Source organism: Podarcis raffonei, chromosome 18 (genome assembly GCF_027172205.1).
Source record: "Podarcis raffonei isolate rPodRaf1 chromosome 18, rPodRaf1.pri, whole genome shotgun sequence".
Taxonomy (NCBI): domain Eukaryota; kingdom Metazoa; phylum Chordata; class Lepidosauria; order Squamata; family Lacertidae; genus Podarcis; species Podarcis raffonei.
In genome coordinates, this window is record NC_070619.1 from 7,260,785 (window position 1) to 7,278,785 (window position 18,001).

The window sequence follows — 18,001 nt, forward strand, 5'->3', positions numbered from 1 at the left end:
CAAAGTCCTATCTGCTTTCCTCCAGTTTTAATCATGGGGGTGTGTTTGGGGGGGGGAGAGATAGAAGCACATGCAGATGTTCAATTAATAACGGGAGCGCTGGCTGAGTTTGCACCGGTCCCCGCATTGTTTATTGAGTAACAACGGTTGCCCCGGGCGACGCAGTCCACTCCCGTTTCCAGGGGCCGGTTGCCCGGCAACGGATAGAATGCTTCCCAAACTAAACAATGCCACCCCCCCCTCACCGCGACTCTCCCTTCTCCCTCCTCCCATTAAAAACACACTAAATATGTCAGGCTGATTTGTCAATCGTTCCAGGGCGGATGGCAGGGTGCGGGGGGGGGGGGGAGGGAGAGGAGAGGGTTGCAGAGAGAGGGAGAAGGAAAATAATCATTTCTTCTCTATAGTAATTGAAATGGAGTTGTTTTGTTTTATTTATTTATTTTAAAAAGTGCTGCTTGTTTTTCGAGAAGAGCAGCAGTTGCAAGCCAAGCACCCCGTGAATCCGATTTTCCTTAGGAACCAGGAAAGGAGGAGGAATTTTTTTTGAGGGGGGGGCTGTTGAAAAGAAAAAAGAGTTGCGTCCAACATTGGTCATACTCAAGAGTGGACCCAACAAAGTTGATGGGCAGGGCTGACCCGGGGCAAATGACCAGAGGCAGTGTGGTGCAGTGGTTAGAGCACTTGACTACATCGGGGGGGGGAGACCAGGGTTCGAATTCCCCCACTTGGCCACAAAGCGCACTGGGCATGAACATGGGGGGCCGGTCACTGCTTCCCTCAGCCTAAGCTACCTCGCAGGGCGGTTGTGGGGCTTAAAGGAGGAGGTGGAGAACCGTGCAAGCCACTTTTGGGCCCCTAAAATAAAATGATTGTTTTTCTGGGTCTGCTCTTAAGCGCGGGGTTCGCCTGTTCTTCCAGGAACAGGGGCTCTCGGAGCCGACAGCATCCGTTCTGCAAGGGGGCTTCTCCCTGCCTCCCTTCCACTGGCCCTTATTCTGATTTCTTACTATGTGAAAAGTGCTTTGCAAAGCCCCCTCTTTGGCGGCGGTTTGTGTGTATGAACGTGTGTGTATATGTGCCGGCGGGGGGAGCCTTTTGCTGAATGGAAAACAGAGGAAATGTTTCCGAGTTCCGCAATGAGACTTTAAAAGCCACCTGCAACGTGACATCTTTTGGGATTGCAAAGAGTTGTGCTTTCATTGTCGTTATGAGCCGGGCTTCGTGCCTGACTTAGCCAAATCTTCACACGGCTCTCCGCGCTAGCAGGGCTGTGGGGGGGGCAGGCGAGGGGCAGGCAGAGTTTGTGGAGGCTAGAAATAATAATTATGATCACAATAACAATAATCGGTGTATTTATTTATTCAAAGCATTTCTGTCTTGTCCATCAGCCAGAATGCTCTAGAGCGTCTTACAAATGACAGTCCCTGCCCCTGGTCTTTAACACCCCCCCCCCAAAAAAAAGACACGACACAAAAGGAATGGTGGGCAGGGCAGAGGAAAGCAGCGCCAAATTGCTTACGATACGCAGGTGGGCTGGAAATGGGCTTCTCCCAGCTTGTTTTTAATTTAAAAAATAAAAATAAAGACTTGTTAGGCCCCTGAGAAATAGAGTTGTGTGCACACCCTGCATTTAAAGCTCACAGTTTCCTCCGAAGAATCCTGGGAGCTGGGAATTGCTGCTCTGCAAACTATAGTTCCCAGGATTCCTCTTTGAGGAAGCCATAAGCTGTAAAAGTACCATATTTTTCGCTCTATAAGACACACCAGACCACAAGAAGCACCTAGTTTTTGGAGGAGGAAAACAAGAAAAAATATATTCTGAATCTCAGAAGCCAGAACAGCAAGAGGGATCGCTGCGCAGTGAACGCAGCAATCCCTCTTGCTGTTCTGGTTTCTGGGAGAGCTGCGCAGCCTGCATTCGCTCCATAAGATGCACACACACATTTCCTCTTACTTTTTAGGAGGGGAAAAGTGAGTCTTATAGAGCAAAAAATACGGTATATGGTGTGTACACAGACATAGTTTGGCAACCCCGTTTTCCTGGAAGTGGCTGTAAGGCAGCCGGAAGTTTGGGGCAGTAATAATAATAATAATGAATAATCATCATCATCATTCATACAGTGCTTCCAAGTGTTCCAACTGCTTGGGGGGCATAATCTTGTTGTGATCTTCACAAGACCTGTGCAAAGTAGTATCAGAAACTCAGGTGTATAAGCTAGGTGCCAAGTGGCTCCTTAAACCAGGAGTCGCCAAAACAGAATGCCTAGTTGCCCTTTTGGGGCTCGAAAGTTGTATTTTTCAATGTGACTTTCTGGTTTCTGAAATCCATTCTGATTGTGCAGCTAGAGGGTGTATTGCTAGTGTGTGAAAACAGTCAAGATGCAAGTACCCCCAGGCATTCACTTCCAGATGGTGGAGACGGCAGGCATCTCTAATAATAATAATAATAATAATAATAATAATAATAATAATAATAATAATAGCTAGAGAAGAGGCAGAGAGGTTGGATACAACCCACATACCCTCCAACATTTTTCCGATGAAAATAGGGACACCTTATTCCAGAAATAATATTATTATTATTATTATTATTATTATTATTATTATTATTATTATTATTATTATTATTCTGCCTATCTGAGTGGGTTACCCCACTCTGGGCAGCTTCCAACCTATATAAAAACATAATAAAACATTAAACATTTTTTTAAAAAATCCTTATACAGGTGAAACTCGGAAAATTAGAATATGGTGGAAAAGTTCATTCATTTCAGTAATTCAACTTAAAAGGTGAAACTAATATATGAGATAGACTCATGACATGCAAAGAGAGATATGTCAAGCCTTTATTTGTTATAATTGTGTTGATCATGGCATACAGCTGATGAAAACCCCAAATGAACAATCCCAGAAAATTAGAATATTAAATGAAATCAGCAGAACAAGGATTGCAAATAGACCAATATTGGACCTCTGCGAAGACCTCTGGGCTTTTCAAATAAAGGCTTGACATATCTCGCTTTGCATGTCATGAGTATCTCACGTATTAGTTGCACCTTTTAAGTTGAATTACTGAAATAGATGAACTTTTCCACCATATTCTAATTTTCCGAGTTTCACCTGTACGGGGCTGCTGTCAGATGTCTTCCAAAGGTTGTATAGTGACTTATCCCCTTGACTTGTGCGGGCGGATGATGGCAGGAATCTACTTGAATTAATCATCTGCGATTTCTTTATTCATGTGGCAGACCTTTCGAAACCTCCACCTTGGCGCCGCTTGAAAAGAAAGCTGTTCCCCTCCTCCTTTAGATCCGATCCCCCTTCCCCTTTTTCCTCTGTTTCCCTCCCTCCTCTTTCTGCCTTTTCTTCTAAAAACACGGAGCAATAAAAAACACCCTTGCGACCCACTGTTTGGTTCTGAAAACACCAGCGATCCGGGGGACAGGGGGACAAGAGCCCGTTTTCGAAACGCTGTTTGGCATCTCCAGGGTCACGGCACATGTTAACCCCAGAAATAGAACCCAGAAGTTGGTTCCTTACTTCTCTGCCCCCCTCCTCCCCTTTTTCCAAATAGTTCCTTTTCCTGTTGCATGCTCTCTGCCTAGATACCGAGCCCAGCGCAGGGTAAATAGAGACGGTTTCTAGGGACTCCATCTGTCCGGAGCGTCTGCCTAGTTTGCTTGGGAGTCAGAGTTTGCTCGTCGGTGACGCAAGAGGCGGTGTCTATTTGCGACTCTCCTTCCATCAGCATTCCTGCATTATGGAAACCCACTTTAGTATAACTCCGTGGGACGGCTAAAAGGAAAAAAATGGGGTGGGGGGAGCGTGGTTACGTTTTGTTTTCGATTGGCAAGGGCTCCCGCGTGGCTTTAGTTAAGAGCAGAATTTCACTGCCGAATGAAGTCCATCTAGTCCAGGGGTCAGCAAACTTTTTCAGCAGGGGGCTGAGCCACTGTCCCTCAGACCTTGTGGGGGGCCGGACTATATCATTTTTTTGGAGGGGGGAAATGAACGAATTCCTATGCCCCACAAATGACCCAGAGATGCATTTTAAATAAAAGGGCACATTCGACTCATGTAAAAACACGCTGATTCCCAGACCGTCCACAGGCCAGGATATAATAATAATAATAATAATAATAATAATAATAATAATAATAATAATAATAATTATTTATACCCCGCCCATCTAGCTGAGTTTCCCCAGCCACTCTGGGCGGCTCCCAGTCAAGTGTTAAAAACAGTACAGCATTAAATATTAAAAACTTCCCTGAACAGGGCTGCCTTCAGATGTCTTTTAAAGAGAGGATAGCTGCTTATTTCCTTCACATCTGAAGGGGGGTGTTCCACAAGGTGGGCGCCACTACCGAGAAGGCCCTTTGCCTGGTTCCCTGTAACTTGGCTTCTTGCAGTGAGGGAACCGCCAGAAGGCCCTCGGGAGATGGACCTCACTGTCCAGGCTGAATGATGGGGGTGGAGACGCTCCTTCAGGTATACAGGACCGAGGCTGTTTAGGGCTTTCAAGGTCAGCACCAAGACTTTGAATTGTGCTCGGAAACGTACTGGGAGCCAATGTAGGTCTTTCAGGACCGGTGTTATGTGGTCCCGGCAGCCGCTCCCAGTCACCAGTCTAGCTGCCGCATTCTGGATTAGTTGCAGTTTCCGGGTCACCTTCAAAGGTAGCCCCACGTAGAGCACATTGCAGTAGTCCAAGCGGGAGATAACCAGAGCATGCACCACTCTGGCGAGGCAGTCTGTGGGCAGGGAGGGTCTTAGCCTGCGCACCAGGTGGAAGGCAATTGGGCCAGAAGGCAATTGGGCCAGATCCAGCCCCCGGGACTTAGTTTGCCTACCCATGATCTAGTCCATCATCCCATTTTCACGGGGCCAACTAGCTGGGAAGAGTGCAAACTCTCCTCCTGTGGTTTCTAGCCTCCGACAATGTGGGGGGGGGGGACATTGGAAACAGTGGAGGCTGAACATACAGTCGTATCTCAGACGTCGAACGGAATCCATTCTGGGAGTCCATTCGACTTCCAAAACGTTCAGAAACCAAAGCGCAGCTTCCGATTGGCTGCAGGAAGCTCCTGTAGCCAATCGGAAGCCCCGTCAGACATTTGGGTTCCAAAGAATGTTCACAAACTGGAATATTCACTTCCAGGTTTGCGGTGTTCGGGAGCCGAAATGTTCAACTCGCAAGGTGTTCGGGATCCAAGGTAAAACTCTAGTTTACACAGAGAAGCACCATAAGTGGGTAAAAGGATCTGGACTAACTATTCTAGATGCAGACCCTCCAACTGTCTCCATTTTCCAAGGACAGTCCCAGATGTGCCAAAGCCATCCCGGTTTCCGATTCGATCCCACAATGTCCCGCTTTTCCTTAGGGCGTCCGTATTTTTTATTTTTTAAATACTTTTCAGATTTATACATTCTCTGATGTTACAATCACTTTGACCTTTCATAGCTTGACTTCCTTCCCCCATCTTCTGCGGTTCCTTAAATTTATTTTTAATATCTTCTGCATATCCAAATTAACTTAACTGGTTCATTTATTCATCTTCTTCAAATATATACTCTTACGAAACTGCATTACAACAATCCTGCCATTGTTTCTGTCTGCTTACAATTTATCTGTAAATATTCAATAAACAGTTTCCATTCTTTTATAAAAAGTTTGTATTTTCATCATAGAATTTTTTTTAAAAGTTTGATTATGTTTTATTTATGTTTTGATTATGTTTTATTTATGTTTTATTATGTTTTCATATACGTTGGAAAGCCCCCTAGAGTGGCTAGGGCAACACAGTCAGATGGGCGGGGATAAATGGCGAAAAATAACATTATTATTATCACTGTTACTATCTGTCTATCTCAGCCTCAGTTGCAAAATAGGATAAATAAGTTCTAGGACCACAGTCGTGGCCATACATTAAAGGTAAGTTGGGTGAACTGCATCTTGCCATTACAGCGAGAAAGCAGAGTATGTGCCACATCTTGTAGTTAGAAAACAGTTCAGTGGATGGATTTGAAATTTATCCATCTAAGGGAGACCCTTGCTGAATCTGGGGTAGACAGGCTTATTGTGAAAATGTTGAACTTTGGATAGAAGGCTCTGGCGTGCCTACTGGTTCTGTGCGTCCATGGACTTTGCTGGGGCAGTTTCCCCAACATTTTTGCATGCAGTGAAATTTTGCATAGGGGAACAGTTAGGGCCAGAGGCGCCAGCTTGCAAGGGCAATTGGGGGAATGTTGTGACGTCGCTTGTGTGAGCAGGCTTTCGGAAGGACGCGCCGGGGGACATATAGGGTACTAGCCTAGTCCCCCTAGTCCACTGACAACGTGGCACTGGATGGAATTAGCTTCTGATGTTTGTTTGTTTTAGCTTTGAAGCATTTGTTAAATTCACTCTAGGGACGCGGGTGGTGCTGTGGGTTAAACCACAGAGCCAAGGACTTGCCGATCAGAAGGTCGGCGGTTCGAATCCCCGCGATGGAGTGAGCTCCTGCTGCTCGGTCCCTGCTCCTGCCAACCTAGCAGTTTGAAAGCACGTCAAAGTGCAAGTAGATAAATAGGTACCGCTCCAGCGGGAAGGTAAATGGCGTTTCTGTGTGCAGCTCCGGTTCTCCAGAAGCGGCTTAGTCATGCTGGCCACATGACCCGGAAGCTGTACGCCGGCTCCCACGGTCAATAAAGTGAGATGAGCACCGCAACCCCAGAGTCGGTCATGACTGAACCTAATGGTCAGGGGTCCCTTTACCTTTAAATTCACTCTGTAAAAAATCTGACACACATAAAACCAATGAGAGATAAAGAATGGAAAGTGACTCCGCCGAAAGAAACTTGACGGTACAAATTTAAATCCATACAATTGAAATTGGCTTAATCCTGAAGTGTAATCCAGTGAGACTGAAGAATAGACACTTGAGGTCCTGGATAAGGTAGTAAAACACTCTTATACCTTCTGGATCTTTGGACTGACTTACATCAATAAGAGAACCAATTTTTGATGCGGTAAAAGAGATGTGTTCACCACCAGTTACAATTCCAAGCTCCTGCCGGCCAACTCTTGTCTGGAGGAGGGCATAAGGCAGGGGTCAGCATACTTTTTCAGCAGGGGGCCGGTCCACTGTCCCTCAGACCTTGTGGGGGGGGCGGACTATTTTTTTTGGGGGGGGTGAACGAATTCCTATGCCCCACAAATAATTTCATTGTAATTAATTGTTAATTTCATTGTACAGTGGTACCTCGGGTTACATACGCTTCAGGTTACATGTGCTTCAGGTTACAGACTCCGCTAACCCAGAAATAGTACCTCGGGTTAAGAACTTTGCTTCAGGATGAGAACGGAAACCGTGCTCCGGCGGTGCAGCAGCAGCAGCAGCTGGAGGCCCCATTAGCTAAAGTGGTGCTTCAGGTTAAGAACAGTTTCGGGTTAAGAACGGACCTCTGGAACAAATTAAGTACTTAACCCGAGGTACCACTGTACACAGGTTGTACATTGACAACAAAGGTATTATTATCCAGAGATGCATTTTAAATAAAAGGACGCATTCTACTTATGTAAAAACACGCTGATTCCTGGACCGTCCGTGGGCCGGATTTAGAAGGTGATTGGGCCGCATCCGGCCCCCGGGCCTTAGTTTGCCTACCCATGGCATAAGGCACGGGTGTCAAACACAAGGCCCGTGGGCCAAATCCGGCCCACCAGACCTCGTCATGTGGCCCGTGGCATCAAGGGCGAGGAAGCGAACTTCTTGTCCTTTTTACTGGTCCCGACCCAGATTTTAGGGTCCGCACTCTGGCGGAGGCTCTCTGCCTTTCTAAAAAGTGACCCACGCAAACAGCCTTCCCTGCCTCGCGGGCCGGGCAAAGAGGCTTTCTGCTCGCTCGGTCCAGTCCTGGGCTTGCTGCGGAGGAGGCGGTCCCGCCAAGCCGAGCTCGGAGCCGGCTGCCTCCGCCCCTCGGAGCCTCCCAGGCGCGGCTGCTTGAGGGGGCGGGTCGTGCGCGCGCGGCAACTTTTGGAGCCCGAGAGAGCCACGGAGGCTGGCAGCGAGGGCAGGGAGTGAGAGCCATGCTTGGGACGCCGCTCACTCACTCGCTCGGGCTGCAAGAAGAGGCCACTGCGGCGCTGCAGCTGGCGAGGAGATGGCCGGGTGCGCGGGGCGCGGGGCTGGCTGGGGGTCGCCCTGGTGGGTAAGTAGCGGGGCCGGCAGGCGGGGAAGGGAACTGCGGAGGCGAGTGGAGGGCGGGGACCCGGCGCAGGTCCTGCCGCAGGTGGCGCACCCCGGCTGGGCTGGGAGAGGCGAAGCTGCTGCCGGTTCAGCTGCGCAGAGTGGGGTGGAGGGAGCCGGGCGGGCGGGCGGTGTGCCACACCGCAAAGCAGGGGCGCCTCCCACCCCGAAGAGGACCGAGTCGGCATCTGGGCAGCTGGAGCAAAGTGGGAGCCTGCCAGCAACTTGGCTGCTGGAGCCTGGCTACGAAACACCGCCCCCCTCCCCACGCCAACACATCGGCTTTCTCCGGGCCGGAGGACTTGGCGGATAGCCCCCTCCCCGGGAGCAACTGCAGCAGCTCGGGGCCCCAGCAGGACATCCTGGCCACCCGCAGTGCCGCTGGGGCTCCCTTGCAAGCAAGAAACTGCTGCTGTCCAAACTGCAGCTCCGTATCCTCCGACTTCTGAGTGTGGCGGCAGGGCAGGGGGAGGCAACATTTGCTTCTGCTCTGCTCTGTTGGGACAGGCTCCAGTCTGCCTGGAAGCCCATCTCGTCATCTTTTTAAAAAAATCATTATTGTTTCTTCTTCTATTCTTATTTAAAATCGTACTGGAATAGGTATATTAAATAGTGTATAGGTTCAAGACAACATACACCAGTGCCTAAGGAAAAGTAACTTTGATAAAGTCCTACAGATACAACCGGCCCTTTGAGGGTGACCAAACTGCTGATGCGGCCCCCGATGAATTTGAGTTTGACACCCCTGGCATAAGGCATCATCTTCTTTCGTGATTTCCCTGTCGTCGATTATCCTCTCTTCCATCACACAATTGTGTACATAGGCTTCTTTTCTGATCACGACATCATTTTTTAAATAATTGCTGTTGTTTGCATATCTCGGTTTCCCGCCAGGGCGGAACTCGAACGCGAGAAACTTGCGGCCGAACTTCCCCTTGTTGTGCCGAATGTAATAACGCGAACAGAAATTGTTTGCCACGGCCACCGGCCCACCGAGAAACCAGCATGCACCCTTAGCTTCTGCCGTTAATTAAAAACTGCGTCTTTGTTCCCCCCCCAACCCCATCATCCTCTCTCTCCTAGAGCCAGGCATGCAGGAGTCCGAGGGCGGCTCAGATTCCACGACTCCTGTGGCACTGCGAACGTCGGCATCGGTCCAGGCCCCTGTGGTCCAGCCGGTGCCAGCATCTCAGCAGGTAAGGACCCCTCCATCCGCTCTCCTCTCCCAGCGATGCTTTCTTGCTTCCTTTAACTCCAAGCCTTTGGGCGGGGGGTGGGGGGGTGTCTTATCCGCTTGCTGCCTCCCACCACCACCAAGCTAGTATCAGGAATGGGTACCACAGGGCATGTGTTGAGGTCCACAGTCCCCATGCAGTCTGCCTCTTGTCCGTTCACCTGTCCCTCTGTGTTCGCAAACCTCGCGAACCGTCTATACCAGGGGTGGTAATAAACAAATAATAAATTTTTATTTATACCCTGCCCTTCCCGGTTCAGAAAACCGGGCTCAGGGCGGCTGACAACAAATTTAAAACACTTAATTGATGCAACAAAAAAAACCAGCGTAAAATACAGTATAAAACGTGAATTCAGAATTCAAAAATCAATTTAGGGGGGAAATCCATCTAATAGATGATCCCCAGGGCTAGCTGGCTAAATTAGTCCTGTTTGGGCCAGCGAGGAGACCAGGGGAGAATTAGCTGTGGGATCCCAGAGCGGGGAATCTTCAGAAAAAAGGGGAGGGGGAGGGAAGGAAGGGGAATAAAAGATCAGGCTAAGTTCAGATTGAAAGCCAGGCGGAATAGCTCTGTCTTACAGGCCCTGCGGAAGGAAGTTAAATCCTGCAGGGCCCTGGTCTCATGGGGCAGAGCTTTCCACCAGGTTGGAGCCATCACTGAGAAGGGTAGTCAACCTTTTTATACCTACTGCCCACTAATGCATCTTTCTTGATGGAATAATTTCCTTACCAGTGTTCGATGGAAGGAGGATTCAGCTTGTGCCGTAGAATCCCACATCGCCCACCTAGAATCCTGAAATGCCCACTAGTGGGTGTTAGGGACCAGGTTGACAACCCGTGGTCTATATGGATGGGGCAAGTTGCAGGGCCTGCAGCAGGCAGGACAAAGGGTGGAGGAGAAATTAGATTCATGTTCACATTCAAAGGCAAGCCTATTGAGTTTGTGCTTCCTGGAAGATACGCGCAAACTGAAACACAGCCGTCCTTCGGAATTTGCAGTGACGGAGGAACCTTGGTTCTGGAATGGCTCAGTCGATGAACAAATTGGCTCCCGAATGCTGAAAACCTGGAAGTGGGTGTTCCGGTTTTCAAACGTTTTTCGGAAGCCGAACGTCCGATGCGGCTGTCGGCTATTGTCTTGTGGCATCTGAAAACACCAAAATAGTTTTCTCGTGGCATGGCTGTACCTCCGATGTGCAGTACATGGCGTGAAATGAGTTTGCAAACCATGGTTTAGTGCGCTTTCTCATTTGACAAGCCATGGTTATAACCCTAACTCTGCTTCCAGAGGCCCCTGCCCTATAGAAATGGGAGTGGGGAGTGGGTGGGAAACAGCCAGTTCTAAACCATGGCCTGGCTTTTATGTATGAAAGCACAAGCGATGGTTTTAAAACCGTAGTTTACTGGTGATGTCCGGAAAGAGCCAGGGTTTCGTGTGTATTCTTCAGTATTTGCCATGTGTTCAGCGGCAGCCTCTGTTGGATACAGCGAGCTGCTTGCAGGGTGTTTTAATTTTTGGCTTATTGCTAGATTCCGATGTGTTTCCTGGTAGGGTTTATATGTGTGTTGAACACTGCCTCGAGGGATGTTAGCAGAGAGGTGCTTTTGTAAATGTAAAGGCATCAGAAAAGGTTTGTTTGTCTTCCAGAGGGTTTTGGTGCAGGCGACAGGCTCCACTCCGAAAGGGGCGCAAATGCAGCAGCTGTCCGTCCCCAGAGTCCAGCAAGTTCCACAGCAGGTAATGTCCATTTTGCAACAGAGACAAGGTTGCTCCCAGACTTCAGCTGAACCCTGTGCTGGCTTCAGAAGAAAGTCAAACAGAAAATAGACGATATCGCACCATTAGATGTCTTAGTAAAAGGTAAAGGGACCCCTGACCATTAGGTCCAGTCGTGACCGACTCTGGGGTTGCGGTGCTCATCTCGCTTTATTGGCCGAGGGAGCCAGCGTACAGTTTCCGGGTCATGTGGCCAGCAGGACTAAGCCGCTTCTGGCGAACCAGAGCAGCGCACGGAAACGCCGTTTACCTTCCCGCCAGAGCAGTACCTATTTATCTACTTGCACTTTGACGTGCTTTTGAACTGCTAGGTTGGCAGTAGCAGGGACCGAGCAACAGGAGCTCACCCCGTCGTGGGGATTCGAACCACCGACCTTCTGATCGTCAAGTCCTAGGCTCTGTGGTTTAACCCACAGCGCCACCCGCGTCCCTTTCAAATGTCTTAGTTTGGGGATAATAGCGCAAGAACATAATATAACCTTGAATTTAAATTTTTAAAAAACACACCTCTTGAGTTTTGAGGCATGCTTCCATAAAACAGCTGTGGAAATTTAGACCAGCTGCATTATGTCTTGAACACAAACTTCTCATCGAAGGAAGGTTGCCTGTAGGGACCCAAACAGGGAAGTGTTTGTAAATGGGAAAAGCATTAGTTCCTTTCTTAGTCTATCTCTCCCTGCCCCTTTTAGAGCCACAGATTATTATTATTGTTGTTGTTGTTGTTGTTGCTGTTGTTTAGTCGTTTAGTCGTGTCCGCCTCTTTGTGACCCCCTGGACCAGAGCACGCCAGGCACTCCTGTCTTCCACTGCCTCCCGCAGTTTGGTCAAACTCATGCTGGTAGCTTCAAGAACACTGTCCCACCATCTCGTCCTCTGTCGTCCCCTTCTCCTTGTGCCCTCAATCTTTCCCAACATCAGGGTCTTTTCCAGGGAGTCTTCTCTTCTCATGAGGTGGCCAAAGTCTAGGAGCCTCAGCTTCAGGATCTGTCCTTCCAGTGAGCACTCAGGGCTGATTTCCTTAACCCTATTCATACCCAAATGTGCCCTTAAGGCAGGATTTGTGAGCACAGAGATAATGGGGAGGCTTTTCCCATTCCCATCCAAACTGCAGAGGAATATTTGAGGTCACTGAAAGAGTCAAAATGGCTTCAGAACTGTTTTCCTGTACGGTTTTATACATGTGGTTCTATATATTTATGTATGTGTTTGCCTGGTACATTTATGAACATTTGTTTTATATCTTGGACCTTAAAATTCTCATAACAAGGCTAATACGAATGTCTCTATAGTATAGGCACTGGAGAAGCACACACTCTATCATTTTTATTTGTCCACATAGCATGTTGTTGTTGTTGTTTAGTCGTTTAGTCATGTCCGCCTCTTGGTGACCCCATGGACCAGAGCACGCCAGGCCCTCCTGTCTTCCACTACCTCCCACAGTTCGGTCAAACTCATGCTGGTAGCTTTGAGAACACTGTCCCACCATCTCGTCCTCTATCGTCCCCTTCTCCTTGTGCCCTCAATCTTTCCCAACATCAGGGTCTTTTCCAGGGAGTCTTCTCTTCTCATGAGGTGGCCAAAGTCTTAGAGCCTCAGCTTCAGGATCTGTCCTTCCAGTGAGCACTCAGGGCTGATTTCCTTCAGAATGGAGAGGTTTGATCTTCTTGCAGTCCATGGGCCTCTCAAGAGTCTCCTCCAGCACCAGAATTCAAAAGCATCAATTCTTCGGCGATCAGCCTTCTTTATGGCCCAGCTCTCACTTCCATACATCACTACTGGGAAAACCATAGCTTTAACTATACAGACCTTTGTTGGCAAGGTGATGTCTCTGCTTTTTAAGATGCTGTCTAGGTTTGTCATTGCTTTCCTCCCAAGAAGCAGGCGTCTTTTAATTTCGTGGCTGCTGTCACCATCCGCAGTAATCATGGAGCCCAAGAAAGTAAAATCTCTCACTGCCTCCATTTCTTCCCCTTCTATTTGCCAGGAGGTGATGGGCCCAGTGGCAATGATCTTCTTTTTTTGATGTTGAGCTTCAGACCATATTTTGCGCTCTCCTCTTTCACCCTCAATAAAAGGTTCTTTCCACATAGCATAGAATTGTTAAAAGATTCCCCCTGCTCCCTAAACTCCTCTTCCACCTTCCCTATTGCTTTGCTGGTCTTAGAAATGTGTCGTGGGAGAGGCTTTTGCTCAGCTGGGGTGCAGGGACACAAGACTGTTTTCCCCTCCTTTGCACCTCCCAGCCCAGGGAGCTGGTGGGATGCTGAAGCTGTTGTAGAGGCACAGGGGCAAGATTTCATGGCTGCTCCCATCTCTGTGCCTTTCTCTTAGGTGCAAACGGTACAGCACGTCTATCCAGCTCAAGTCCAGTACGTCGAAGGAGGAGAAGCTGTCTATACCAATGGGACCATGTAAGTATCCCTTCCCTCCCCTCCCTGCCCAGTTACCATATTGGCCTGAATATAAGCCTCACTTTCCCCCCCAAATTCTGACCGTGAAAAGTTAAATGGCGGCTTACCGTATTTTTTGCTCTATAAGACTCACTTTTTCCCTCCTAAAAAGTAAGGGGAAATGTGTGTGCGTCCTATGGAGCGAATGCAGGCTGCGCAGCTATCCCAGAAGCCAGAACAGCAAGAGGGATTGCTGCTTTCGCTGCGCAGCGATCCCTCTTGCTGTTCTGGCTTCTGAGATTCAGAATATTTTTTTCTTGTTTTCCTCCTCCAAAAGCTAGGTGCGTCTTATGGTCTGGTGCGCCTTATAGAGCGAAAAATACGGTAAATTCGCGACCTTACAAAAACTGGCTTTTACGATATTGCTGCCGGAACAGACATATGGTAAGACGGGACGGGTGTGAGTGCCTGTGGAATTTTAAGGGAGCGGCTTATATTCAGCTCCCCCCCCCCGAATTTTAAAGGTGCGGCTTATATTCAAGCCAATACGGTATTTGTTTGTTTAGATTCGAACACACACCCCGTCCCCCCCTTCATCCAGGTGAATACTGGGGCATCATACCATACCTATAGCATGTTCCTCATCTGCCTTTGCCCCCACCCCTCCCCAAGGAGCTCAGGGTAGTTTTTTAGTTTAGAGAGAAAGCGATTAAGAGGAGACACGATCAAGGTGTATAAAATAATGAATGGGGGAGAAACGTGGACAGAGGAATGCTTTTTCACCCTTTTTTTCCTGTGGTGGTGGGAACATCCAGTGGATCAGAATGCCGTAAGAATTCAGGACAGATAAAATTCGGGCCGCAGTTGTAGCATACATAAATAACCTTTTTTGACACCTGGGAATTTCAATCTGAATTATCCCCAACAGAAAGGACTCGGGGGCAGCGGGGAAGTACTTTTAAACATTTTTTTTCAATTCATTATAGATCATTTCCCAGGGCAATATCTGGTTTTCAACTTTGTGATATTCTCACCAGCTTAACATCACAATATACCGATATATCACAATGTCTGGAGCAAGGATGAAGCTATGTACATGCTTCATGGTTTTCCCTCCCAGTATCGTGATTTTTGCAGAGCACACACAAACACACACCCTGATTTGCAATATATTGCCAGGTCAAAAATTATGGAAGCAAGATCACGATAGGGACTTTGGATGATATATGGAGATATTGAATTATCCCCAACAGAAAGGACTCTGGTTTTGGGGGGGAAGTACTTTCAAACCCCTTTTTCCCCCCAAATTTTTTTTACTGATTTTCCAAATTTATAACAACTATAACACACAGAGAAAAAAGAAAAACATTACAATACTAAAAAGGAATAACAAAAACATCTAAACACCTATTACTTTAAGTCCTATTTTAATTTACATTGTTAACTGACTTCCTCTATTCCCCCCTTACTGAGTTTCAATGAATCACCTTGTAACAGCTTTCCAATATCCTGTTTCTAATCAAATTAACTCCATCAATTTACTATCTTCATTCTCTTTTCGTTATTATCTGAATCCATAATATTTACAGTTACCGTATTTTTCGTTCTATTAGACGCACCAGACCACAAGACGCACCTAGTTTTTGGAGGAGGAAAACAAGAAAAATTATATTCTGAATCTCAGAAGCCAGAACAGCAAGAGGGATCGCTGCGCAGTGAAAGCAGCAATCCCTCTTGCTGTTCTGGCTTCTGGGATAGCTGTGCAGCCTGCGTTCGCTCCATAAGACGCACACACGTTTCCCCTTACTTTTTAGGAGGGAAAAAGTGAGTGTTATTGAGCAAAAAATACGGTAATTCTTACTATAATCCTAGGCCTATACGATACTTTCAAATGATTCTGCTTATCTTATGATACATTATCATCATCAAACCTTTATTGCATTAGCATACAGCCATAGCAGGATAAGACAAAAATGCTAGAGAGAAGCAACCTAACAAAATTCAAAACGATATTACTGGCATTGTGACATTTAAATTACCCTAAAACAATAATGTAAAAATTTAGTTGCCAGCGCCGGGAATCTAAAATGCAGATGTATATAAAACATATAATGGCCCCAAAATAGGCTCGGCACATTAGGTTAAAAAGGTAATACAAAGAATTAAAACAGGTCCAGGTCTGGGACATACTACCCAGTCAGTGTAGCCCTGAGTTTCAAAGCCTGCACTATAAAGATTGCCACCCCACGTGAAATTTGGGGATTTGCATCCACAAGAAGGAATTTCAAACAGTCTTCCTTAGATGTGATGGTGGGGCGGGATCAAGAGGAGGAGCTTAGTTCTTATTAGCTCATAAATCGGGCAGTAGAAAAAGAAGTGTATGAAGTCCTCTACTTCATTCATTGTGCATGGACATAGACGCTGAGTAATGGGGGTCTTAAAGTAAATCCCCTGCAAGAAGGCCGTGGGTATAGAATGGAAACGGGCCATGGTAAACGCTCTTCTCAAAATATTCAGCTAAATAGTCTTTAAATTTCTTCCGGTCTTCTTGATAGTGCTTTCAAACCCTTAGGTCTTCACGGACCTGCTTGGAAGACCCTCCTGCCTGACTGCGTGTGTTCGTAACTAAACCCCTTGTCTCTTTGTCTCCTGTCTCTTCCCGGTCTTCCGGCAGACGTGCCGCTTATTCCTACAACACGGAAGCTCAGATCTACGCCCCCAGCAGCGCCTCCTCCTACTTCGAAGCGCAGGGAGGCAGCTCTCAGGTGAGCACGGGGCCTTCGTCGCCCACCACCATCCCCTCGCACGGCATGGTGGGCATCGCGATGGACATCGGCGGAAGCCAGATCGTGTCCAGCTCGGGAGCCTACCTCATCCACAGCGGCATGGAGAGCGCCAGGCACGCCCTCTCCCACACCTCGCGCTCCTCCCCAGCCACGGTACGTCGGGGCTTGCCGCCGCCGCCTCCCTGAAGTCACATGTGTGTGTTTCAGGCACCTGCAAGGGAAGGTGGTTGTTGGACATTGGGACTGGCAGGGCAGAACCTGTAGGCAGAGCCAGAGTTGGTGGCAGGTGGAGTCAACCCAGTCTAGGCCAGGGGTCAGCAACCTTTTTCAGCCGTGGGCCGGTCCACCGTCCCTCCGACCATGTGGTGGGCCGGACTATACAGTGGTACCTCAGGTTACATACGCTTCAGGTTACATACGCTTCTGGTTACAGACTCTGCTAACCCAGAAATAGTGCTTCAGGTTAAGAACATTGCTTCAGGATGAGAACAGAAATTGTGCTCCAGTGGCGCGGTAGCAGCAGGAGGACCCATTAGCTAAGTGGTGCTTCAGGTGGGACGCGGGTGGTGCTGTGGGTAAAACCTCAGCGCCTAGGACTTGCCGATCACATGGTCGGCGGTTCGAATCCCCGCAATGACGGGGTGCACTCCCGTCGTTCGGTCCCAGCGCCTGCCAACCTAGCAGTTCGAAAGCACATCAAAGTGCAAGTAGATAAATAGGGACCGCTTACCAGCGGGAAGGTAAACGGCGTTCCGTGTGCTGCGCTGGCTCACCAGATGCAGCTTGTCACGCTGGCCACATGACCCAGAAGTGTCTGCGGACAGCGCTGGCTCCCGGCCTATAGAGTGAGATGAGCGCACAACCCTAGAGTCTGGCAAGACTGGCCCGTACGGGCAGGGGTACCTTTACCTTTTGCTTCAGGTTAAGAACAGTTTCAGGTTAAGTACGGACCTCCGGAACGAATTAGGTACCACTGTATTCTGAAAAAAAATATGAATGAATTACTACGCCCCACATATAACCCAGAGATGTATTTTAAATAAAAGCACACATTCTACTCATGTAAAAACACGCTGATTCCCGGACCGTCCGCGGGCTGGATTGAGAAGGCGATTTGGGCCGGATCCGGCCCCCAGGCCTTAGTTTGCCTACCCCAGGTCTAGGGTTCTTCCACATCTGTGTCACTGCTGAGTAATAGGAGGGCAGGGACGTGGGCGGCGCTGTGGTCTAAACCACTGAGCCTCTTGGGCTTGCCGATCAGAAGGTTGGTGGACAAACACCAGCTCCATCATCCTGAAAGCAAGATGAGCGCCGCAACCCCATAGTTGCCGTTGACTGGACTTAACCGTCCAGGGGTCCTTTGTCTTTTACTTTACACTCATCTCAGACTCATCTGTCTGCTACCGGCTAGTGTAGATGCGGGTGGCACTGTGGTCTGAACCACACAAGGTCAGCGGTTCAAATCCCTGCAATGGGGTGAGCTCCCGTTGCTCGGTCCCTGCTCCTGCCAACCTAGCAGTTCAAAAGTACGTCAGAGTGCAAGTAGATAAATAGGTACCACTCCGGCGGGAAGGTAAACA

The 18,001-nt window shown here is 48.3% G+C and overlaps 1 protein-coding gene and 1 pseudogene across 4 annotated transcripts in view; one reads left to right on the plus strand and one right to left on the minus strand.

Annotated features, from left to right (window-relative positions):
• Positions 1 to 18,001, plus strand: part of RFX2 (regulatory factor X2) — a 61,143-nt gene that overhangs the window by 13,952 nt on the left and 29,190 nt on the right. For 2 of the 4 annotated variants that reach the window (XM_053372732.1, XM_053372730.1), the window contains exons 2-5: positions 9,318 to 9,430; positions 11,117 to 11,206; positions 13,577 to 13,656; positions 16,310 to 16,574. In XM_053372732.1, the coding sequence (XP_053228707.1) occupies positions 9,326 to 9,430; positions 11,117 to 11,206; positions 13,577 to 13,656; positions 16,310 to 16,574 (540 nt within the window). In that variant the 5' untranslated portion in view covers positions 9,318 to 9,325. Of the gene's footprint in view, positions 1 to 7,527; positions 7,665 to 8,989; positions 9,051 to 9,317; positions 9,431 to 11,116; positions 11,207 to 13,576; positions 13,657 to 16,309; positions 16,575 to 18,001 lie in introns of all 4 variants that reach the window. The other 2 variants (XM_053372731.1, XM_053372733.1) reach the window with 2 other exon arrangements.
• On the minus strand, positions 6,772 to 9,241 carry LOC128405797 (protein mago nashi homolog; annotated as a pseudogene).